At 40.5% G+C, this 26,187-nt stretch overlaps 1 protein-coding gene across 3 annotated transcripts in view; it reads left to right on the top strand.

Moving 5' to 3' along the window:
• AGPAT5 (1-acylglycerol-3-phosphate O-acyltransferase 5) overlaps positions 1-24,071 on the top strand; it is a 62,263-nt gene extending 38,192 nt beyond the window's left edge. For 2 of the 3 annotated variants that reach the window (XM_061177465.1, XM_061177464.1), the window contains 4 exons: positions 12,463-12,624; positions 19,010-19,133; positions 21,528-21,735; positions 22,770-24,071. In XM_061177465.1, the coding sequence (XP_061033448.1) occupies positions 12,463-12,624; positions 19,010-19,133; positions 21,528-21,735; positions 22,770-22,880 (605 nt within the window). In that variant the 3' untranslated portion in view covers positions 22,881-24,071. Of the gene's footprint in view, positions 1-12,462; positions 12,625-19,009; positions 19,134-21,527 lie in introns of all 3 variants that reach the window. The other variant, XM_061177466.1, reaches the window with a different exon arrangement.
• The last annotated feature ends 2,116 nt before the right edge of the window (positions 24,072-26,187 follow it).

Here is a 26,187-nt window from a genome sequence, read left to right as displayed (position 1 = left end):
TTTGAGTTAACGCATCATGATCTGAGGCGGAATTCTCCCCCTAGACTTCCATCTGGCTAGTCTCCATTTTCCTCCTACCCTTCTGGCGCTTCCCACTTAGTCTCCTTTCTAGCCTCCTCTTCTGCTTCATTCTTTCCTGTTTCATATGTTATTTCTGGTGTCTGACTTTGGTCTTTTTCATTTATTTCACTTTCTGTGTTTTTCATGGTGGCCTTCATCTAAATCCAGAGCTGTCGCCACCATTTATTTCACTGCTGATGACTCACAAAAAGCTTTCTCCCATCCACACCTCTCTGCCTGACTCAAGACCTGTATTCACAGTTGCCCAGCAGAGAGCTTCACCTGACTGACTCAAAGGCATGTCCCAAACTTGGTGTGTCAAATACAGTATTTACCTTTCCACTCATACGCTATATCAGCTGGGCCTCTCTCCTCAGGGTTCCTTCAGCTTTTCTTTACAGAATATACAAGTATCCCTCTTGAACTAGTATTTAGTCTTAGATGAACATTACCACTAGCTTTGGGCTGCATTCCCAAGCATATATTAATTCATATAACCTTAGACAGGTTACTTTATTTCTTTTGGTCTATTTCCTTATTTGTAAATCAGGAATCATAATATCTCCTTCATAGGGCTCTTGTGAGATTCAGTGATATAATGTTTATAGAAAGCCTGGTATGTAATATATATTTACTAAGTCATTACTGCTAACTTACAAAGTGGAGGAGAGGTACCACCACAGGTAAATCTATTAATAATGACAAAAATTGATAGCCGATCCTGAGGGATAAAACAGAAGGGCTAATAAAATTGGACATAAGAACTCAAATCATTACCATTTGGAGCTAGTATGTAAAAGGCAAGCAAGGCTTATGTCTTGTAACCACATTCCTTTAAGAAATATTTATTACAAAGCAGGTATGAGTCCTTATCCAATAGTGGATAGATAAGAACACACATATATGATGTACAAAGAGATAAGATGTGAGAAGTACAGATAACGCTCCGTGGGAGTTGAAGGAGAAGAGAACTAGCGACACGCAGGGTGTCTGAATGACTGCCAAGGGGAGGTGACGTTGGAAATGTAGAATTAGGGCCGACACGTATGGGGAAGGGAGGGAATTCTAGGTGTAAGAAATAACAATAGCAAAGACATGGAGTTACGAGCAAAGAGTTTGATGTCTTCAAGCAAAAGATGAGTGAAGGAGAGCTGTGTGAGTTCAGTGCGTCAAGTTGGCGTGAGTATCAGTCACGGAAGGCGGCGAATTTTAGGCTTAGTGGTCTGGACGTCACTGCAGAGTTGAATGGAAGTCATTGAACAGTATTCTTTTTAATTAGTTCATTATGTTTTATTTAAGAAGTCACAGTCTTAATTCCATTTTTCTAAAAGCATGTTCTATAACTGAGCCCACAAGATATTTTGGGGAAAAAAAGGGTTTCATGTCCAAAGGGGTTTAGAAAGTGCTGCACTTTATATCCTTTCCTTCGGGAGTTATGGTTCACATTCGTGTATTAGTCTCAGGAAAGTACTATTGTAAAAATGTCTTATTTTGTTTAAGGAACTGTTTTCTAGATTTGTATAAGAAAACAGTGATCTAAAACGGTGACACAAAATTTGGGGTTTTCATGAAGTAAATTTTTAGGGTTTCAGAAAATTGCGGCTCTCCTGAATTATTCCTTCTCTAATGATCCTAGATTGCTGAGCCCTGACTTTAACAAAATATATATTTTACTCTTTGAAGCTTAAAATAGTTTATAGATGAATTAGTTTGAGACTCTTCATAAAAACTTGAGTTATGAAGGCCATAAACTATATAAATTTTCAGTTACACTCGTGTGTCACCTCTTATATCCACTTTAATTCTGTTTAGGAATTACAATTTTATGTTAGATGAGATGAAAGGGAAACAATAAACTTAATATTGGGGAATTTTTTTCCTGTTACTTTTCATGTGTCTTGTAAAATCTGGTGCATTTTGTTGTCATTAAATAATCAACTACATCTTGGAACACGTGTTTTTAATGAGTTGAACAGAGAGCTGAACTCTGGAGAAGTTGACCCAGAGTGCTTTAAGTCCTCACAGACTGTGCTGATTTCGTTTTTGATTTCTAATATGTAACACATTCTGCTAAGGTGGTACAACTAGCTATAATGTCTTCTAGGAGTTTAGAATTTAATAGGAGAGATAAAACATGATTGTGTTTGTTATCTATTGAGGTGTAACATATTATTCCATACCTTAACGGCTTAAAATGACAAACATTTATTATCTCACGGTCTCTGTGGGTCAGATGTGTTTAGCTGGTGGCTTCGTGCTCAGGGTCGGTCTGAGGCTGCAGTCAAGGTGTCCGCCGGGGCCGTGGTCACATCCTGGCTCCCCTGGGGAGGAACTGGCCCGCGCTCATCACACGGCTGTCCACAGGCCTCGGGTCCTCTGTGGCTGTTGGCTGCAGAGTCCGCTTCTTGACACTTGAGCCTCTTCACAGAGCTCCTCACAACAGGACGACTTGCTCCCCTGGAGCGATGGATCAGGGAGGGGCGGGGACAGGAAGAGGGAGAGGTAGTGACCGTGCGAGCCTAGGGGAGGGTGAGCGAGACAAGCACGGTCTTCTCAGAACCTAACCTCAGAAGTGACACCCCGTCGCTTTTGCCATGTTCTCTTCGTTAGAAACAGTTCACCAGGTGCAGCCCACACCCCAGGGGAGACTGTACAGGGGTGTGACTACAAGGAGGGCGTGTTAGAGGCTGCCGACCTCAGTGGTGCTCAAGTAGGAGTTTTACGTAAGTAGTGACATCACGCTAGACTATGATGAGACACGGATGAGCAGAGTACCCTTGAGGTTAGCTCAGTTCCAGGTGCGGGTTCGGCGAGGCTTCCTGGGAGAGGAAGCACTGGGTGCTATGAAGAGTCTTGCTGGAAGAGGCGTTGGTCGTGGGGAGGCTGCCTTTCAGTAGGAAAGGGTGGGCGAGCCCAGGAGCACTGAGAGCCCTCTGCTGTCTCAAAGCACAGTCAGTGTGGGGCGTGGGGCAGAGTGAGAGCCTGGGGGGCTTCCCGCTACTGGCAGGAAGGCCCGAGCGCAGCTCAGCAGGAGCAGTTGAGGTCTTCACAGTAGCGATCAGCTGTCCAGAAACTAGTACGCTGTTTTCAACACCTTTGCCTCTTACAACCCTTTCGTAATGTGTGATGGACGAATTCATTAACTTTAAATATATTAAGCAAGTCAGAATTAGCCCTGGACATTTTACTGTATCTTGTCACTGGTCAGATCACTAGTTATTGTTGAGGTATAATAAGTTTGCATGATGGAATGAGTATAATCCCAGGTTATTGTCTGGGTGAAGAATAGCATAGAATTATTGTGTGTTTTGGCTTTGAAGGACTAATGATTTCTTTTGTACAATTTGTGTGTGTGTGTGTGTGTGTGTGTGTGTGTATTCCTATTTAAATATTGGTGTACTTTTTTCAGTTGGGTAAGACATATGGTTATTTGCAAATAGATTTATTTACTGTGTTATGTTTATTCAGATTTGTCGTTTCAGTCCAGGTTTTAGGGCCTGTGTTAGTCGCCTCAGGCTGCCGTAACAAGCCACCACAGACTGAGTGGCTTAAACAGCAGACATTTATTTTCTCCCAGTTCTGGAGGCTGGATGTCCAAGATCAAGGTGCCGGCAGGGTTGGTTTCTCTTGAGGCCTCTCTTCCTGGCTTGTAGGCAGCCACCTTCTTGCTGTGTCCTCACATGACCTTTCCTCTGTGTGCTCGCTCACAGAGCGAGGTCTCAGGCATCTCTTCCTCTTTTTATAAGGACATCAGTCCTGTTGGACTAGAGCCCCACCTTTATAACCTCATTTAACCTGAATTACCTCCCTAAAGACCCTTTGGGGTTAGGGCTTCAAAATGAATTAGTGGGGCAGGGGTGGAGTGGGGACAGGGACAGACACGTCAGTCCATAACAGGGCCTTAAATTATTTTTCTGTATGTAATTACATTTAATACTAATATTTCTTAATTTATCATTTTAAAAACAATGTAAGATGACTGCCTTATATGAATACATTATATAAATATTATTACCTTATAAATTTACTAGCTTATATATAGCTACTAAAAGTTACTTATTTTTAAAAATCCACACTAATTTTGTAATGCTAAAGCAAGTACTTTTAAGTAATTCTTAAAATAGCATAATAATGATATACACTGTCGCTTTTTAAATCTAATAGTACCCTAGTCACCAATAACTGACCATTATTGGTCTGTCATTTTTCTCTGAGTTGTAGATCTTTCTCAAAGTTACCAAAAGGGGGAAAAAATGAATAATTTGTCTCATGGATATAATTTTTAACTGCTAAGTATTCTTTCTTTAAATTCTATAACAGGGAAAACTTGCTCTCTATTAGAAATATATTTTCTTGTAACTATAAAGGTAATTATTTCCCACCACACATAAAGGAAATTGATTTGTGAACAGTATAGGTAGAAAAAGTGTTTCCTGTTTTCTTTCCTCTTAGGTCACAACTAAATGACATTGCATGAAAATAAAAACAAATGAACTTGTTTTTCCAGCTGTTAAGCTAATTTTTCTTCAGGAAAATTGAAACTTAGTAGGACTTGTTAATCTGTGATATGTTTTGCTTCAAAACATTATTAATTTTGCTCCTAAAGTACACCTTGATTTGAATCTGACTTGATAAACAAATAGAAAAACAAACCAAAATGAAACGTTTTAATTTAGATTTTTAAAATTTGATACTTGTTTACATGTTTAAGTCCTTATACCATATACCATTGACGGTGGTGATGGCTGGTTTAAGAGGGAGGAGTGGTGGGTGTGGGTGTGTCTGTTTGTCTGTCTTATAAACCCTAAATATTTCAAGCCCCTGGATAACACTATTTCCTAGAAGTATATTTTGCTTCAAAAAAATATTAGCCACAAAATATGTTCATTTATTATTAGAGTTGTTATTTAAGGTATGTCTGTGTTAGAGCGTCATGAATTCTTAATATTGTCCACTTCAAAGGTTGTCAGATTAATGATCTCTAAATTCCATTCTTACTTGAAACTAAATGTTAGTCATTCCTTTAAAAAAGACTTACTCATATTTCCAAATAAATTAGTCAAGATTTTGTTTAAATACAACCTCTCCAGGACAAAAATTAAGATGTCAAGAAGTCTGAAATATCGGTAGAGTCTTCAAGAAACTACTAAGCAACGTATATATTGAAGGCTGCTCAATTCTGGGAATTGAGCAATTCCCTCAATTTCCTACATTTAGGGAAAAGAGAATTGTTTTTTCAGAAATGCTAACATAGAACTTGTCATTTCAGAAAACTATGGTAAAACATTTAGTAAGGAAAGCTTCAACATAATATGTAAATATAATAGAATTATATGGTATAATAGTATTATAGAAATATAAATAAAATAGTATAAATATAATAGTACTATACAGTATAATAGTACTAAATAAATATAAAGAAAATAACATGGCAGGTAAAAATGATCTTTTTGTGTTTCTAAATTGTTTATTTTGTTAAGTAACCAATTAGATTATTTTAATTTCAATCCAACAACCTATCACACAGTGACCTCTTCCTCTTCTGACTTCCCGAGGAAGTTCATTTTCGGCCCGTTGTTGAGCAGTTATTGCTGTTTTGTGTCATCACGCGTCTGTTAATCTTTGCAGTGATTTGTGGAGTGCTCTTGTTCCTAGAAAGGCCACAAGTAAGTCTCATGGATCTCAATTACTATTGAGTCAGAGATCATAGATGGTTCGGGATATACAAACAGAAAAGAATTATATTGGAAAACCACACTCGAACCTTATAGTCCCAGTCCGGAATGTTTTGTTCTCGTGTGCTAGTCAGTTTTGAAAAAGAACAGGAATGAATGAAGGGAGTTGAGAAGGCTTTCGAATTACAGTGATAGTCACCATCCTGCTTCACCGTCTAAATCGCAGCCATCGTTATTTCACTTCTCGATCCTTTGGCCTCTTGCTTCCTTTTTCTGTAGCGTGGCTCCTGCTGGCACCCGCTTAGGTCGCAGTCTCAGGGGAATGGTGGCAGCAGGGAGCAGTGCTTGTAGATCTGGAAGAACTCGGGGGGGAGACCAGGTCACCTGTCACAACATTCCTGTGGGGCTTTGGACATCGCAAACGTTCAGGGATTTTGAGAGCTTTGGTTTGCCTCTTTGAGGTCATTTCCATACCATTTACTTAAAAATTTTTACCAGAATAAATATTGCTGTTTACTCCTCCTGCCTTGTCACAGTCCTTTCAGCTGCCCTTTTGCGAATTCTTGATCCACTCAAGCCTGGTCCGAACTCTCAGTCAGCAGTTCTCAAATTGTCCGGAAACTGGCGTGAAATCCAGATTCTCAGGATCCACCCCAGACCCACTGCCTCAGAAGCTCTGGGGCTGAGGCTCAGCCTTGCAGATGACCCTGAGGCATCCCAAAGTTTTAGAACCACTGGTCCAAGTAAGATGAGTTGTGTGCTCAACAGGCTAGTTGGGTCAGATTCTGGTGTTTTAACCAGAACATGTGGATCTACTATTTATTGGTAAACTTTCATTTTATACTTGTTTCATTACGAAAAAGAAAAAAATAATAGCAGTTACTTACCCATTATAGGGAACAGACATGGGGAATAGGGAAGGGGCTTTCCATCTGGGTCCTGTAAACATTCAGGTACTGCTTTCCTAATTTAAACCTTTCTCAGTTATGTGAGGTGTTTCATTTGAACTCATTTTCCTTAGAAGCGTTTTAGATGTTTTGCTAGGAAAATTGGCTTCCAGTGGTTGCTAGGAAATACGGCATCTTATGTATCTTAATCTTCCCCCTGCAGCTATTAAAGTGAGCTCATAGTGGTTTTTACCACAGCAGCCAGCAGGATGATAGACATAAACTTTTAGAACTCTAGTAGTAGAAGACAGAAATTTTAGTGACACACCTATAATGGCAAAACAGATACCTAGAATTTTCATGTTATTGAGCAAGTTATATTATTGATCAAGATCTTTGTAGTTTTAAAACTCTTTAGGATTTGTGGAATTCAGCTTTCATCCTTTGAATAACACTGCCTATTGTATAGGTTTAAGGGTCCTTTCGAAAACATAAAAGCAAAAAGATTTTTTTTGGTAGACTTCACTCAGTGGAAGTTATTATTATATCTGGGACATCATATAAACAAATTTAAGTGGCAAATGGCAAGCTAATAATATTTGTAATATATGGCATATTAATAAACTTAGTATAGAAAGAGATCTTGCTAATTAGTAAGAAAAAGACAAATGAAAAAATGGGAAAAAGGACATGAATAGGAAATTTAAGAGATATGAATGATCCACATCAGTGAACAAATGTCCTTCCTCCCTAATAATCAAAGTAATACAAATTAAATGAGCATTGTGAAACCAGCTTTTGAAGGCCAACCTGGCAGACATTAAAAAAGAAAGTTACTGCCCAGTATTGGCCCAGGTTTGGTGGAAAAGACACACTTATCTTTCTACTGGGCGCTACGATGACATATTTGTTTCCCGTGGTGCTGTAACAAATCGCCACAGACTTGGTGTCTTAAAACAATACAGATGTGTCCTGTTACAGTTCAGGAGGCTGGGAGTCTGGAATGGGTCTCACGGGCTGAAATCGGTGTGGGCATAACTGTAGTTCTATTCGTAGGCTCTCAGTGAAAGTCCGTTTTCTTGCACAGGATCCAGTGATGGTTTAATGCTCTGCGTTTATAGTCTTGAAATTGCACTGGGTCCTGCAGATTGTGTAGCTGGTTCTGCCTCTACCCCTTCCTTGCTGTTCCTTCCTCTGAACCTTTTCCTTTTTTGGCTTAATTCTGACCTGCCTTTCCTTGGCCCTGCTGGAACTCTCAAGGCCTTCAGGAGCTCTCCGGTGCCGCCTGGCCCTGCACTCTGCTCCCCCGCCTTGTATTCCCCTCCCCTGGCCTTCTGACAGTTCTTAGCTGTCAGTAACCCGGCCTTTTCTACCTTCTCAGCAACTGGGAACGTGATAAAAATCCATGCTGATTGCCGTCTGCAACCAATCCACACCATCAAATCTCAGCTGAGCCAATTACGCTGTGTTTAGCGATTCTTTATTTTTCTCTTTTTGACTATCTGTTCTGTTTTTCAGGTTTTCCCCCTCACATCTCAGGGTTTCTCTGCCTTGAAGAAGTTATGTTTCTCTGACAAGATTGTATCATGCAATCACATTTATCTCTGTTTCAAAATCTTAATGTTGCTGCTTCAGCAGTTTCCTTTTGCTCGCATTACCTCCACACCGTTCCCCCAGCTCACAAGCACAGCCTGTTCCTCACATGGATGGATCGTGTGTGTGCGTGAGTGTGTGCACATATACCCCACCTAAGGCTTTGCTGTTGTCTCTCTCCTTTTCTTTCACATTTACTCCATCCAGCCTCCAGAAGCTAATCCCAGTGAGCTCTGACTTAACAAAGTGTCACGTCGCTTTGGTCACTTGTCGTATTTGTTAATGTGCACGTAATATACAAAGTCATTATTTATGATCGCCTTTTCATCTCTCCCTTTAGTATTCTCAGTCGCTGCCGTTACTTCAATTGTCATGTCTATTCAGATGATTCCCAAATGTTCCCTTCTGCCATTTTATAGACCATATTTTCAACTACTTCTAGAGGATTCTCTCCAACTTCAGCTTCAGCGCCCCAACTTGACTCAGGTTTTCCTCATTTAGCTGCCTCCTGCTCCGCCACTTGTGATCTTTCTGCATGATGGGTATCCGCACACACGCTGACACACGCACGCCCTCCCCCGGCTCTTCCTCCTGCCCATCTCTTCCCATTGATGGCACAGCCTGGTCCATGTTTTCTAGGGCAGAAGCCTGGTTACTTTTTACTCCTTTTTTTTTAAACTGCCACATTTAATTTTTGCTGAATCGATGTATATTTGGTTTTTAGAACATCACTTGACTACATTTTCTCTTTTCAGTTGCACTACTTCAGTCCTAATTCAGGACCTCATTGCCTATGACCTGATGTCCTAAACTATTTCTGAAACCTAAACTCTTTTTCTTAGCACCTGGATAGTATTTCTCTTTTGGCCTAAAATCCAGGGAGTCCCACAGACCAACCTAAGTACATCCGCCCATCGTTCCAAAGCCTTCAGCAGTGTTGCCCAGTGTACTTTTCAGTCTTAACTCCTTACTGGCTCTGGACATGTGCTCCACAGACCTTCCAGATCCTACCTCTCTACCTTCCTTCATCCGCTGGGCTTTCCCCCACTTTCTACCCTACTAGCCTCCATCCTGGCCTCACTCCAACGTGCTGTTTTTCCTGAAGCCTTTACCAGTAAGTTAGAGTGAGTGACAGTATCTTTAAGTGTGAGTAATATTTTTATATTCTGAGGATATTTTTAATCTCTTTGAAGACATTCTACCATGTACTATAGCTATTTATTTTATTTTCTCATTAACCTCTAACCTACATGTTTATAGTTTTAGAGTAGTATCTTGTTAATAATTACTGAATAAGAAAGTACTGAACAAGACATTATAAAGTCTTGTGAGCTGTGTGACTTTGAGCAAATGATTTTCTCTCTCTGAACCTTGGTTACTTAATTTGTGGGAGTAAAGTGAGATGATAATACGTATGTGTGTGTGTGTGTATGTATATATATATATTATATATATATAAAATGTAGAATCTCCTGCATGGATCAATAAAGATTTTCTGTCCAATGAGTATCATTTATTTATGTTTCCAATATATAATACTAACAACAAAATTTCAGTTATACCGAGCATCGCTATAATGGCCCTCAGGGAGAAGCTTGGTCAAAAGGTAAGGTAGAGTATCGTTAGTACCAACTAGAAGTTCAGGAGATCTGGAGATGGAAACAAGGCACAGCAGATACTAAAACAGACTAGATATTGACCAGAAAGAATTAATTTAATTAGCTACCATTTTCCTGTTTAGGGCTCAGGGGTTTTCTTTTCCATAGAGGCAGAGGCAGATCTCAGTATGGTGGGCTCAAGCTCGAGCAGTTAATTATAAATGCCTGTTATTTGGCTTTCTCTGTATTGAAATTCTAATTGGTCTCTATAGTGTTATTATGAAATTGGTTTTATTTTTTTATTATTTATTTATTTATTTATTTATTTTTGGCCGCGTTGGGTCTTCGTTGCTATGCGTGGGTTTTCTCTAGCTGCGGCGAGTGGGGGCTCCTCTTCTTTGCGGTGCGCGGGCTTCTCACTGTGGTGGCTTCTCTTGCTGCGGAGCGTGGGCTTCAGTAGTTGTGGCACACGGGCTCAGTAGTTGTGGCTCGCGGGCTGTAGAGCGCAGGCTCAGTAGTTGTGGCGCACGGGCTTAGTTGCTCTGCGGCATGTGGGATCTTCCCAGACCAGGGCTTGAACCCGTGTCCCCTGCATTGGCAGGCGGATTCTTAACCACTGCGCCACCAGGGAAGTCCCTATGAAATTGGTTTTATAATAATGACCCAAGGTTTGCAGATAGTGGAGCGGCCCCTAGTACATTCCTCAGTGAGAAGACTTTGCCTTCACTTTGTCTACATAATAGTGATAGGTATTTCTTATTCATCTGCCACAAAGTTGATTTTTCCAAACCTTCACTATAACTCATTTTTAGGGAAGTATTACTTTTCTGTCTTCTTGTCTTCTTACTGACTTAACTTAGATTCTAATAATTGTTCTTACTGAATACCACAGAGTGATTCTGTAGAACTGTGGACGTAATAAAACTGGGTGAGTTCCAATAGCAAAGAAGGAAGTATTAACTAATTTAATTGACAAACCAGTGTTTCCCAGCCTGGTATACTATTCAGATTTTTGTTATAAGTTTGTGAATAAATTAAACTGTTTCTGCCCTAGGGACTCAAGTCAGACATGTGGTTGTGGGAATCTTTGTCTTTCCCACACCACTCTGCATTTTAAAAATTCTTCTGCAGGAAGATCCCAACATACTATAGCTGTTCTTTCTTATGCAGCTAATTTTCCCTGGAGAGAAGCCATAGAAAATCCAAATCAAGTGTTTTTCTAGTCTATTTTCATGTCACTTCTTCAGAGAGCTACACTTTTTTGTTAAATTGTCAATAAATATTCTAATCCAGGAAAAGGGGGACAGTAGGAAATAGGAAGGGGAAAGGAACAAATTCTTAGCACTAGCAGGTACACTAATGAATGTGTGATTAATTATTCTATATAAATTGCAATATTTTCTCACTTAAAGAAGCTTTTAAAAGTATAGGTGTGGTATAACTGATTCACTTTGCTGTACTCCTGAAACTAACACAACATTGTGAATCAACTATACTCCAATAAAAATTTTTTAAAATAAAAGTATATGTGTGTGTATATATATAAATAATATACTCAAGAGAATTGAAATCGTATGTTCATACCAAGACTTGTTCATGTGCAGCATTCATATGCAGTTTATATGAATGGTCATAGCTGCGTTGTTCATAATAGCCAGAGGGTGAAAACAACCCACACGTCTGTCAGCTAGTCAATGGATTTACAAAATGTGGCATATCCATACAATGGAACGTTATTCAGCCATAAAAAGTAATGAAGTACTGATGTGTGTGCCAGACACAAACGTCCACATGCTGTGATTTCATTTACGTGAAATGTCCGTAATCGGGAAATCCATAGAGACTGAAAGTAGATTTGTGGTAGTGGGGTGGGTGTGTGCCGAGGAGGGTAGTGTGCAGTGTCTGCCGGGGGTGAAAGGTGTCTTTGGAGTGGGGAAAATGGTCTGGGATTTGATAGTGGCGAGGGTTGTATAGCTCTTTGAATAAACTAAAAACCATTGAATTGTATACTTTACAATGGTGAATTTTAGGGTATGTGAATTAGAGTTCAGATTTTTAAAAAAGTTTACCTAGGAACTAGATTCTTCGATTACCCTAAAAGTATCAGGCCAGTATTTCATGTTATATAGACCACAACAGCTCTTTGTTCAAATATTGTACACAGTGGGGGTCATTTAGGTAATCCCACCGCATCTCTATTTGAGTAGAAATAGAACTGAAAGAATCAGGGACTTGGAGTCAGAAATTAGGGAATTGTTCCTGAATCTTGAGTAACCATGGGCAAGGTGCTACCACCTTTATCCTGTTGCCAGAAATGAGGATCATATGTTTACTCTTGTCAGAGATTTCCAAATCAAAGGGTTTCTGAGAGGCCATAAGCTTCTTGAGGGCAGGTTTTCCAACAGCTTCCCACCGGGTCTTATACATGTAGATGTTTAATAAATGTGTATTAAATGAATGTTGATTTAAATTGAGAAAGTCATGTGAGAGTGTTGTCTAAACTTTCTTAATGTCCTATAGGTATGAGATTTAACCAAAAGTATATACTGGTCTATTAGTGGAAATTTAAAAACAATTTAGATGTTATATTCTATTTCCATGGTGTTTTGTAACTAATTTATGGCCACACTGAATCAACTTCTTTTCTAGGCCTTCCAGTATTAAAACATGTGCTGACACCAAGAATAAAGGCAACTCATGTTGCTTTTGATTCTATGAAGAATTACTTAGATGCAATTTATGATGTTACAGTGGCTTTTGAGGGGACTGTGGATGATAAAGGGCAGCGGAAAGAAGCGCCGTCCATGGCTGGTAAGTTGGTTTTGAGTGAGTCATATATGTTTACCCAGGTAGAGTTTATTTTTTTAATAAGGTAGGGGTATTCTACTACATTACATTAATATGGTTTCCAAGTATATATACTTGTATTTCTCACATATTTTTTATTAATCTGTAACAGTTGAAATTTCATTAGTCCTGCTAAGTTTGGTGCTTCTTGGCTGTCCTGTTAGTCCTTGAACTTGCCCAATATCGTTAACTCAGCCTCTTTGTGCCCAAGGTTTACACAAAGAAATGGAAAAGTTACGTAAATCTAAGGAAGGAGTGAGGCAGGAGAGCGCTAGCCTAGCCACACTGAGGTGCGCACTGGTACTCAGTTTCCATCTTTGTATGTGTTTTCCATATAATATTGGTGAAATCTAGTATCACTGACAGTTACGTGTGACTTTTTCTTTTTTTCAGCCATGTGCTAGGTGTTAGGGACCTTTGAGCTATTGTTTATGTCATAATAACCAGAAAAAACCAGAATTTTAAGCGAGCGGCATGTTGTAGTTAGACAAACCCACAGACGCTCGTGATCGCTGGCGACGTTTGCACGTGGCGTGGGTACAGGATGCGTGTGGAGCTGCCGTCCCCTCCTCAGGGTGTCAGTTGCCGGGGGCCTCATGCTTCGCCTTGGCAGCCGCCGGCCGTGGGACTAGCTCGCTTGTCAGGGTGCTTCTCTCCGTAGCAGCTCTTGAAGGCGGCCGTTCAGAACGTGTTCAGGGCCACAGAGGGTAGCTCCCAGAGGTTGGGAGAGAGGACCGAGGGCTGAGGCAGGAAGGGACTAAAAGGTGGCACAATTGATGGTGGCGGGAGGAGCTCAGACCTGGGGCAGCTGCACCTAAAGCAAGACCGACCGACCGCTCTCGTGACCGCCTTCAACTCCGAGTAAAGCAGGAAGCTCACGCTTTTTAAATTTTATTTTAAGTGTAATTCTTTGGCATGTATTATACATCATACAGTTTAAAAATCAGAAGTACATAAAGTATACAGTGAAACGGCCTGTTTCCACCCCGTCCCCTTCCACCTGGTCTCCCCCTTCCCCTCCGCAGGGGTAACCACTTTTCTTCCTTTCTTGTGTATCGTGTGTACAAGTTTACTGTCCATCCCTCTTACAGAAAAGGCAACATATAGTACTTTTTTATCTTTTTTAACCATGGAAGGAGTCATTCACCCAGTTCTACATTTCAGGACAGTGCATTTAGTTATTCAGCAGTATTGCCATTCGTTTATCAAACGTTGTTCAATAAGTAAGATTAAACACATTTTTATTGTTTATGAAAACCAGATCTAATTCCCATAATAACCTTTTAAAAATGCTGCTTTATCATGTCACCGTCCAGTCCTAGGAACTCGTGGGCTGGGCCGCGCCCACGGGATCAGTGCTGACGTCCCGGGACTCAGCATCCTGGTCCCTAAGCTCCTCCTTCACGTCGTTTCCTCCTACTCTGTGCTGCTCGCTGGGTGGGACCGGTTTCCTCACGGTTACTGAAACCCTCCTGCACCTCCATGCGGGTTCTGACCGAGGGCCGTGTGTAGGCCAGGCCACCTTCCCCTCCGTTGCTCTCATCCAAGTCTGCAACCTTGTCCCCAAGAAGGCTTCCCTCGCTCCTCTGCTTGCTGGCTCACAAAGCTTCCTCTTGCTTTCCACTCCCGTGGCACAAAGTGCACATAAGGTTAGCACTTGGCATGTGGTTACTCTGTCCCCTCCCAGGTAGATCAGAAGTGCCTTTGGAGGCAAACCATTTTAGGCTGCGTCTCCCGGGCTCCAGACCCAGCGCCTCCTCCCGTTGCTCCACTTGTTCTGCACCGTAGCCGATGGGGCTTTGTGCATTCATGACGAGTGTCTCTGTTTTTGAAAAGGCTGGCTTTCCTAGCTGTCACACTCAGAAGCCATGTGGAAAACAAAATGTGTCATTTCAATAAATTAAGAGTAAATGTTTCCGCAAGGAAGGCTACAGCAGAGTAAAACCAAAAGACAAGTGGAGGGTCACAGAGAAAAAGGCTGATTTCCTTAATGTACAAAGTGTTCCTATAAATTGATATGATCAGTAACTCAGTAGAAAAATGGGTAAAGGGTAAGAACAGACAGTTCACAGAAAAAAATTGTTCAACCTCATTCATAGTAAGAAAAATTCAAATTAAGACGTACAGTGAGATACCATTTTTTTACTATCAGACCGGCAAAAATCCCCATTAACAGGTTAGATAACAGGCCCTGTGGGTGAGATTAAAGTATCTCAGAGACTTTCATACTTTGCTGATAGGAGTGCAATACAGTACAACCTCTGTAGAAGTTGTCCAGACAATGTCTATCAAATTTACAAAAGCATTTACATTCCCACTGCTGAGACATTATTCTACAAATACACCTGTGCATGTAAGAGATGACATCTGTTGTGTGTTGATTTTGATTGTGAGTTGAGACCTGTAGCTTGAAAAACTCTCATTATTACATAAATTGATTGATACGCTGCTCTAGTTAGTCTAGTATAAATTAAGATTCACTTTAAATTTAAATTATGATGTAAGTCGGGTTAGGTATAAAATTCCATAACTTGGAATATTGTAGGTACCTTGTGGCTGAGTTTAATAAGTATTAAATGTTATCTCCATACACAGTGGGCTGTTATTTAATATTCATATTTTATAGCCCAATTAAAAAATGTTTTTCCATAAAGTTGCTAGATTGTTCATAGATATGCCATAGACCAGTGTTTCTCAAAGCCCTGTAGGAGGTCCGCGGTTCCATCAGAGTTACCTGGGTGGCCTCAGCTGCACTGCAGACTGCCAACGGGCTCGCTGCAGCGGGGTGAAGCTGCGTGCTGGTGACCCTGCAGGGTTTCTCGCGGTGGCCAGCGTCTAGTAGCGTGGGTCTCATGAGGCCTCGTGTCGGAGAGGGCGACGGCAGGTAGTGAACCGTGAACCGTATCCTTCCCATTTCGTGGTCTGTTTCATTAGAATGTGGGTATGGCTCAGAGCCATCTGGGCGTCCTCTTGTGGTTCATCTGGTCTTTTCAGCAGAGTCTGAGCGCTTTCATGGACAGCGTCCATTGGGCAGAGGTGAGACAGGGCAGTTTGATTGTAATTGATTTATAAATCCTGTTTTTAAAATGGGTGGTATACCAGAAGAAATTGTGAGCTAAAGGACAACAACTGATATTCTGTTTAAGCGTTTTATATGGTTCTAGGTAACTTTTTTGTCTTAATATTTTCTTATACGAAAAGAAAACATATTCGGAGGGAAAATTACAGGTAACTCTGAAGAAGGGAAAAAACTCTACAAACTCACCTGTCCAGATGCAGCCCCAGATAACAGTTCAGATGTTTCCCTCAAAGTCTTCTTTTCTATAATGTCTGTATGTTGGCGTGTGTATGTGCCTTTATGTATTTTTTTAAATGAGATTTTATATATGTATATATCTCTTCATATCCTGCTTTTTTTTTTCCCCTTAATAGTGTGTCATGAACATCTTTACATGTCAGTATATACACTTATGTAATTTTTTTTATAAGGCTACGTAGTGTTCATTGGTGTGAATATACAACAATGTATCTATCCAGTTTGTGTTGGATTTAGGTCATATTGTTTTTTTGGTTTTGTTTTCAGAGGGAAGGGGGCAGGTTGTAAGGCGGGCAGTAAGGTGTATGGGCACCACCCGAGGGCCTGGCGTGCAGAGGAGCACAGCTCAGCCCGCAGACATCCTGGGCCCCGCTGTCTGGGCTCTGCCTTTCTCGCCAGGCTCCCCAGGCACAGAGCACTCGGGACTCGGTCTCTCCAGAGACTAGACCTGTGACATGTGTGGATACTTGGAAGACTTTCTGTTTGGCCCTAGCGTATCAATATACTCTAGGGACCTGCTGGAAAAGCTACAGTTAGAAAACAATTACACCTTAATTTCTTCAGAGACTAGACCTTGTGACATGTGTGGATACTTGGAAGACTTTCTGTTTGGCCCTAGCGCATCAATATACTCTAGGGACCTGCTGGAAAAGCTATAGTTAGAAAACAATTGCACCTTAATTTGAGTACTTTTCCCTATGTTCCCTAAATATTATGGATAATTTTTGCTCATGCCCTATGAAATATGCCCCAACTAAAAGGGTTTTTACTAATATAGACACAAAAGCTTTATTGACTATTGAGGAAAGTATTTGTTACTCATTTCTTATCTTTGGTGGGAGAACCTCCTGGATGCGCTGAGAGTTGATCTGGTGCTGGTATGGTCTGTGTCTGGATGCCTGACCACAGGGACTGGGCCAACCTGTTTCCACTACTGACGACGCTGGACCTCGGTTCGTTCATCCCCACGAGGAGGCAACAGTCCTTGCCTACAGAGGTGCACGAAGGTCCAATGAAGTGACGTGCACGAAAGCGTGGTGTAAATACCACAGTACCGTGTACATTTTAGGTGGGAAAACCTAAAAGCACCCATGCGAACTTCAGGGCCCTTTTCTCACGCCAGCATCTTACTAGAGGCCTTGCTGACACGTCCCAAGCACTTGACTTCGCAAGCATTCGTTTCTGACACTGCAAGTGCAGTCGGTTTCGTTTCCTTGCGGACTCTGTACGTCTGTGCACGGGACTTGGAATATCAAGGATAAACACAGTGTCAGTTGGATGACCACTTAATTAACAGAAGTGTTGAGGGGCAGGCGTAGGTGATTAAGTGAAGGTAGGAAAGTTGGTGTCGGCATCTGCGTTTTTATGTATCAGAAATAGAAATAAGAGGGTGAGGTGAGAAGTCACGTGCAGCCAACAGATTCTGGTCAGTCACCTGCAGCGCATGTGTGTGCGGGGTCCTGTCCCGCGTGCTCCCAACACCCTCATGTTGCAAAGGGGAACCAGAGGAGGTGGCTTTCCATGGTCGGCTACGTCTTGTTTCCCTTCGTAATAACGTAGCTCATGACACCCTCTCAGGCAGGGGCTGCTGCTGTCACCTCCCTCGTACGGACGTGGAAACAGGCACGGAGAGGCTGACAGATACGCGCAGGGCTGGCGAGGGATCAGAACCCAGGCCGCCTGACTCACTGGCTGTGCCCTTCGCCCATGCCCAGTTCTGCTCCTGAAAGCACTTCTTAGGCCGGTCTTTGATTTAAAGGGAAATGGAACTTGAGGAAAATTAAGAGGAAAATATTGAAAAAGTAAAGTCTTCCCTGTGGCAGTGTTTTTGCACACTTATCATCAAAGCCAATTCACTCCTAAAAGTGTAGAAAACATGAGAGAATTTTTGATGACCTAAATGCAGCATGTTGCTCAGAGCAGTTGTAGCGAGCACTTGGCAGAAAGAGGTGTGTGTGGTCCAGAGGCGGAACCTTCTTCAAGGGTTGGCTTCAAGTCTTCCTCAAACTCTACAGCACACTAGTCACCGCTTCTCAGAACGCGTCTTTGGACACATTTTGGCTTGAGATAAAAGGTCTCGGCCTCCTACTTGCGTACCCACCCAGGGAACATAGCCTTCTCTTAAATCTCGTAGCAATATTTCCTTGTTCTCCAGGAATTTAAGTATGTTAATATGCTCATGTCTCCACAGAAAGCCACCTGCAGAAAAGGGTATTTCCGGACTCAAAGTTCTGTCTTATCTTGGAATAAATCCTGACCTTATCCCTTGTGCCACGTGGGCTGAAAAAAGGACCATCTGCTTTTTTCAAATTAGCATGTTTTGGGAGCTGTAGTTATTGAAGGGCTCATAGCTATTCCACGGAAGGAAATTTGGTTCCCGAACCGAGTAGAATATGTTAAAATACAGCAAGGATCAGGAAAGCAAGAGTACCAGTGAGTAGAAACCACTGGCAAGTCACAGAGGGGCGGGGAGGACTGTGGAGTCGTGGAGGGGGGCCCGGGCCAGCTCGGCACTAGGACTGAGGGGCTCGGTGCGCCTGTGCGCCCGGTGCGCCAGCAACACCCCTCCGTGCCCTGCGGGGCTCACCGCCCGGTGGGGGCGGCGGGGACGTGTGGCAAGCACTAGGCTTGGGGCCGGAGGCGGCGGCCCCGCGAGGGGGGTCGGGGGGTCTGATGGCGCTTGGCATCTGGGGACCCCTTCCGAGGGTGGCTCCGTGCTTCTAGTAGAGGCCAGCCTCCTGACCCTGGGCTGCTTGTCGAATCTATTACAGGTGGTTGTATGGAAAGTCACATTTGGTTGATTTAACTCGTGACCTAGGTAACTGTGGAAGACTTGGAAATTATACGACTTCAACTTGAAACCCAAAACCACCAGTTTATAATCTTTGTTTTCTTCTTCTTCTTCTTTTTTTTTTTGGCTAAAGAATCTGTTCTTCTTCATTGTTTTCAAACTTTTTTAAAGCTCATTTTCATCGTTTTATGTAACTGTGAATTCTAAAATAATAAAAATGAAATATTTTTGTTTCTTGTTAGAATTTCTCTGCAAAGAATGTCCAAAAATTCATATTCACATCGATCGTATAGACAAAAAAGATGTCCCAGAAGAACAAGTATACATGAAAAGATGGCTTCATGAACGTTTTGAAATAAAAGATAAGTGAGTAACGACAGTTCTAGCCCTTCAGAAACAGTGGCTCAACACAGTCACTACAGTAAACAGTGTGAGACGAATGTAAACAGTTGTATTATCTTAAGAATGCCTTTTATAAACTCAAGTCAGATCTCATTCCATGCCTTCTCTGTCCACGTTTTAAACTTGACTGTTACAAGTCACTGTGAACGATCTTGTTTATGGGGGCTGTCCTTTGTTATTTACTGCATTTCAGTAATTCGTGTATAAAGATATAAAATTTTTTAAAGAAGAGAGAGACACACAGAAAGCTTTGCACTGTTGAGATACCCCAGGCCCGCCCTCCCGGGTCCAGGGGAGTGTGTGCGCGCTGAGGACAGGCTGTCAGGCCGGCGGTGTGGAGAGAATCGGGCTGTGGGTGGAGGACGGTGTCTCACGTGTATGTGGAACTGACCCCAGTGTATTTGTTGGAAGAAGAATGGGCAGTTGACATTTTCACGAAAAAAGTGTCCTTTTGCTATTAGTATTTTGGGGCCTAAACCGTTTCTGGGGTTGGCCTTGTGTTTCTCCCACCAATAACATGACTTGGGAGCTAGTGCGGTGTTGGCCCCTGGCTGAGAGTTGCTGTGAGTAAGTTCCAGGTGGGGCTCTGGATGCCTCTGGGGAAGGCGGAGCTCGAGGTCAGGTGAGGGTAAGCCTGTTAGTCTCCCTGTGATTCACACAAATTTCTAAAGGTGGAAATTTTAGAATTTTCTTCTCTTTTCAGGAAGATAAAAACTGGGTTCTTAGGTTTAGATATAATGCTTAGAAATTGAATTTCCTTGGACTAAAATTTCAGGATATAGTATTTATTTACTATTTGTTTTGTTTCCGGTGGAAATTTTATCCTTTTTGTTTTTTGAAAGATGTGTTTTAAACATCTATACTTTTTTTCCTCTTTCTGAAAAAAATGGATCTGAGTTATAGGATGCACCAATTTAAATTTATTAGGACCACATTGAAAAGTATGGTTTTTTAAAGGCTTTAGAAAATACTTCCAGGGCTTCCCTGGCGGCACAGTGGTTGAGAATCCGCCTGCCAATGCAGGGGACATGGGTTCGAGCCCTGGTCCGGGAGGATCCCACATGCCGCGGAGCAGCTAAGCCCATGCGCCACAACTACTGAACCTGCGCTCTAGAGTCCACGCGCCACAACTGCTGAGCCCACGTGCCACAACTACTGAAGTCCACGCGCCTAGAGCCCGTGCTCCCCAACAAGAGAAGCTACTGCAATGAGAAGCCCGCGCACCGCAACGAAGAGTAGACCCCGCTCGCTGCAACTAGAGAAAGCCCGCGCGCAGCTACAAAGACCCAATGCAGCCACAAGAAAACAATACTTCCAAAATTCTGTTTATGTTCAGAAATTGTACCTGTGTTTTAGTCCCTAAAATGCTTCTTCTCAGGAAACTGCCATTGTTTCTCCTCTCCTTGTTGTATGGCAGTAAAACTCTTCCTAATTAAACCTCATAGATTAACTTCAGCAAGTGAAAGCTACTAAAAGTGTACTATGTTGAAAACGAAACTATATGAAGTTTATAAACACATTCCTGTATTTCACTGACTCTCAATTGTGCATGACAATGTGTTAAACCAATTATTCAGTGCCACCCACTTTGGATATGGAAGAAATTTTAAAAGTAAGGTTTTGACATGAAAATCTGTTATCAGAAAAAAACCCTGAACAATATGATTAATATCCTATGTATTTTGTGTTATAGGTGTTTATATGTATATTTAGAATGAGTCTGGACGTTTTAAAACAGTGATTTTCTCTAGGGAATGTGAGTTGTAAGGCAACAGAAAGACTTTCCCTTTTTGTACTTTGTGTTTCAGATTTTTATGTTGAGTATATTCTGCTATTATAACTTTACATTTTTAAAATAAGGAAACTGCATTAACTATGCTATTTTTCCTTCTTTTCCTGCTTTTGTAATTCCGTGCGAATAGGGGCTTTGGGGGGTAGCTCTCCATTTATAAGAGCTGCTGATCTTTTCTCTGACTTCTGGTAGAACAGGACCTGCGAGGAGGAGGAGTGTTTGGAGGGGTAAAGATTGGGGAAGGCAGAGAAAAAGCCCACGTGTGTGTCAGGTCCCTGTAAAGTTTTACAGATCTAAAGTTTAAAAAACAAAAACATCCCCATAAAATTACTTGAAACCATCTGTTTTTAAATATTACATATAATTCATATACATTAATCATAGAGCATATTAAAGATATTTTTAATGTCTAGAAACTCCAATTAAACCAACTCTCTGGGTGTTTCCTATGAGGACCTATAACTTCTCCAACATATAATAGGCAGCCAATAAATATTTGTTGAATTAAAATATTGAAATGGCTAAACCTGAAAGTTAACACTTTTTCTTTTTCATTCTGGCCATAGATTGCTTATAGAATTCTATGATTCACTGGACCCAGAAAGAAGAAACAAATTTCCCGGAGAAAGTGTTAATTCTAAACTAAGTCTCAAGAAGACCTTACCATCATTCTTGATCTTAAGTGGTTTGACTGCTGGTATGCTTATGACCGAGGCTGGAAGGAAACTATATGTAAAAACATGGATTTATGGAACCTTAATTGGCTGCTTGTGGGTTAGTATTAAAGCGTAAACGCATAGCTGTCTCCAGGCGGTGGGATGTGCTACGTTGTTTATTACTGGCGGCTGCACATTACATCCGATTGTTCCTGAATTTAATGAGAAGTGTAAATAAAGCCTTGTTGATTGAACATTGGATGAAATAGAATTTCTGACTAAAGCCAATATGCAGTTGGTCTTGGGCAAACATACATGGTTTTACAACTTTAGTCCAGAAGCTGCTGGAAAGGGAAAAGATAAACAGAGTTTATGTTATAGTTGGCATTTCCTATGAACTAATGTCAACTTCAGAAGACTGTTAGGATTATATATTTTGTTACTGTTTTGTAATTCCGATAGCTGCATTCATGAACATTAATTTGCAGTATATTTCACTGTATTTGTTATCTTCAATTTTTTACAACTTGACTGGTCCAAACTCTTATCACTGAAATATTTAGTATCTTGCAGCTGTGTAATATTTTGCCTTGTGTTTCATTTCTCCAAGTCGATGAAAGAAATTGTAGTTAAGTATGGAGAAGGACACGAGGAGAGGCTGAGGAATGCTGGTGAGGGGAGCTCTGGTTAGCGTGGACTTTTATTGTATTGTGTTGTTAGCTGATTTCACTTTATATTGGCAAAGTGAGTAGCATCTCTGATATTTACTGAAACAGCTTCATTTGCACACCCTGTACTCTATACAAGAGAATAATGTATAAAAATACGAAAATTAAGTTTAAGTTAAAATTGTGATCCTGATTCATTGTAGCAGAACTTTAAATTGCTCAGCTTTTTGAAGATTTAAGCTAAGCTCCTAGCACTTCATGACATTTGTGCCATAAGTACTTGAAAACCTTAAGATTTCCTGTTATTTTTTATATCGAAATAATCAGTGTGAACCTTTGTTGGACCTGAGTCCATAGATATTTGAGATGGTGGGAGCTCTCAAACACCTGACTAGGTTTATTAGCATGTGCCTTTAGCCTGTTACTGTTGGGTTTAGCAAAATATTTAATCCCCAAATCATTTTTTTTATGTCATCATGGTCAGTTTCCACTGTCTTCGAGTTCTTTTCCTTTGGATCACCGGCAGGGGTGCGGCTCGGGGCTGCCACAGGGGCTCACGGGAAAGCACTGTGTCGCCAGCCAGCGTTTGTCCTGATGCAGAGCTGAACCATTTAAGCTCTCGTGAGCCAGCCCACCATCCACAGCAAAGGCATTTTGTATTCGTCTTATGTCAAGAAATCACCTTCCTCAAGCCAGTGAAGTACAGACTTAATCCATCAGGACGGAGTAAATTTGTTTCGTTCCCATTGGTATTAATGGGGCCACACAATTCATCTGTATCACCTGAAAAGAAGAGCTTTGTTTCAGGAACCAAATCACATAATTTTCAGTCATGGAACAATAAATCCCCTACAAGAGGACCTTTTTTAAAGTGTGATCTGCTCTATTTTTAATGTTACAATTCAAGCTTGATTGCCTACTGGTCATTTAAGATACCAGTTCTGCTTCCGAGTAATGGATTTTTATCACCATTTAAATCATGATAAACAAAATGGAAACACAAATTAAGGGAAATTTGGTCTGATTTTCCAGAACCAGAGTAAGCCATTTCAAGTAACCCCTCTGAAGAGTTGGGTGGTATGAATTGGTTTGTGTATGTTAGTATGTGTGTATGTATTGATACACACATTCCCACAGGATACAGTTGGCCTCATTATGAATGCGGGTGCAGGTAAAACTTTTGTTCTCATGCCAAATTGCAATTTTCTCTTACCCTGTAAAGTGCAATTTAGATCAATCCCATGTCTTCGTTAAATACTCTTTTTAACGGTCCTAAACTTAGAAACTATTTCTAATTAGATCACAATAAATGTAAGTTGTGTAACTTACTTTGAATGTCATGGATATGTTCTCAATTTAAATTTTAAGAAGCAATACCATTGGAATCATGTTGATTATAACTGATTTGAAGAAGGCCAAGTGAACTGCATAAGATCACTTGAACAGCATGTTTCTTGTAACTATCCTTATATTCTTCTCACAAAAGGTCTATAAAATGTTTAAAATTTTTTTGTATCAAAATATTTGGAAAATTAGAAGCTTCTTTTTAACGTGTATTGATATGACTTGAATTATTATTTTATGAAATTAAGAGCCCTATATACCTGTAAATCTTTTCACATAATATCATTTAAGCTTTTGTTTGTGTTACTCTTGATTTGCAGCTTAGTTAGTACTTGGTTTATCTTTAAAAAAATGCAGCCAATGTGCATGCTTTTATGTTTTTCGCAGAAGGGTGTGTTTGGATGAAAGTAAAAGAAAAAATAAAATCTTTCACTGTCTCTAATGTCTGTGCTATTTTGTGACCCAAAAATTCACCAACAGTCTCTTATTCCATAAAATAGGCTTCATGGCTGGCCTTGTGTCCTGAATATATAAAACTATGATAATTTTTCTTAAGTATTGGGCAAATTTTTTTTAATACATTACAATCTTCAAAATTGTGAAGCAGTATATTAATTTGGTTAACTCATCCATATACTTTATAAGATGTATGGCAAATATTAATTGCTTAACAATTCTGTAATAATTAGGATACCTCACTGAAACATGTCAGATGCCTAAAGTTAGCCAGGTTGGTGAGTCGAGTGTGAATCTGACTAATCCTTACATCACACGTACCAGTGACTTCTTTCATACGTATCATTTCCGTGTGATTTTTTTTTTTTTTCATTTAGAGTGGTCCAGTTCTCCTTTATATCCAGATTATGTAAACTTTATCATTTCCTTAGTAATATTATGTGGTTTATACTTAACGTTCACTGAATAGGTCCATGTCAATAAAATGATCTGAGTAAATTGACCGTTAAAACAAAGAAATAATATATAAAATTTGCCCAGCAAGTATAGGCACAAAGTAACTGCCAGATATACATCAGACTCCCATTTGAGAAGATAGAGAAATGTCTGTCATAGGATTTCGTGTGTACAATTGCAAATTTATATAGTAAAATTAAACTGTAACCCTAATCATATTTGTTCTTGAAGTGTCAGATGAGGAAGAGGTTTCCTTGGCCCCTATTCCAGATGTCATCTTTGCTTATAAGTAGGTTTTCTTTTTTGGGTAGGGGCGCGTTTTTATTATGAATTGCACATATTTTTAGATTAAAGATTGGCTAACTTGGAATATTATGTTACCATTTAGTATAACTGGCATTATAAACACACTAACTTAACCTAACACCTAAGCATTAGACTGAAAATCGGTACTTGGCCAAACTGATATTTGGAAATATTCAGATATTTGATGTTATATAGGTAAAATCTGCATTGATGGAATCTAAAACTTTCCATTCAGATATTTTGGAGTGCCATGTTTGCAGTCACTAATTTATGTCAGTTTAGAGTAGTTATGATTTGACATTATCCCTAAGATTTCATTGACACCTTTTCCAATTTGTGGATGATAAAGTAAATCCATTACGTCTACCAACTGGGGGGTCATTTTTGACCTCATTCATGCCTGAGGTCAAAGAGAGATTCCTGGTTTTTATCCTGAGCAGAAAGACAAAAAAAAAAAAAGGCTGTTTTTCGGAAGGCCACTCTAAATAGAAAGCTCAGTACCTTCTACTGTGTGGGAGAAAATCTGATGTGGGCGGCAAACTCTCAATAAATGTTTACTGATGGGGACGAGACAGGTCAGTCATTCATCCAAATTAGTGACGATTCATGATCTTATATGTGAATATGTAAGAAAGACATGTTCTACAATTTTATTTTTATAAATCTTTACATCTGAAAAAAAAGTGGAAGAAGATGCTATTGATGTTCTCCATATGTCCAGCAGGAGAGAATATTTACTAACAGTCTTGTCTCCTTATGGTATGTTCAGAATAAATTCTGACTTATATTCGTGGGCTTATTGGTGTTTCCTTATTTCAACAAAAAGGAAAATATAAACCTCAAAAGTTATTCGGTGATATATGGGATGGTAAAGGATATATTTGGTTACAGTTACTTCATATATATGTGATATGTAGGTATGTTTTATTGACAACTGTAGCGATAGAATACCATATATTGTTTTAAAAGCTCATTTTGCTTTTATACTTGCCAAGACTTGTTGAGTGCTTACTATGTGTTGGGCACTGTGCTTACCCACAGGCATGATCTCCTCTAATCCTCATAATAGATCCTGTGCAGTGGGGATCTGTTGGCCTTTGAGAGTAACAAGTCTGTAGGCGGACTACCAGGTTTTGGGTCCTGGTTTTACCACTTGATATCTGACCTTGGGCAAGTTAAAGTTTAAAGTTTCTGTGACCCAATTTTTTCATCTGTAAAACAGCGATACTAATCGTGTTTACCTCAAAGAGTTGCTGAGGACTCAGTAAGTCAGTGCATCTGAAGCACGATATGTAGTGCATGGAATGTAGCCGGTGCTAAATAAGTCTTGTTCTTGGAAG

Source organism: Eubalaena glacialis, chromosome 20, assembly GCF_028564815.1.
Source record: "Eubalaena glacialis isolate mEubGla1 chromosome 20, mEubGla1.1.hap2.+ XY, whole genome shotgun sequence".
NCBI lineage: Eukaryota > Metazoa > Chordata > Mammalia > Artiodactyla > Balaenidae > Eubalaena > Eubalaena glacialis.
The sequence above is the reverse complement of the archived record's forward strand: the minus strand, read 5'-3'. Positions and strand labels throughout refer to the sequence as shown.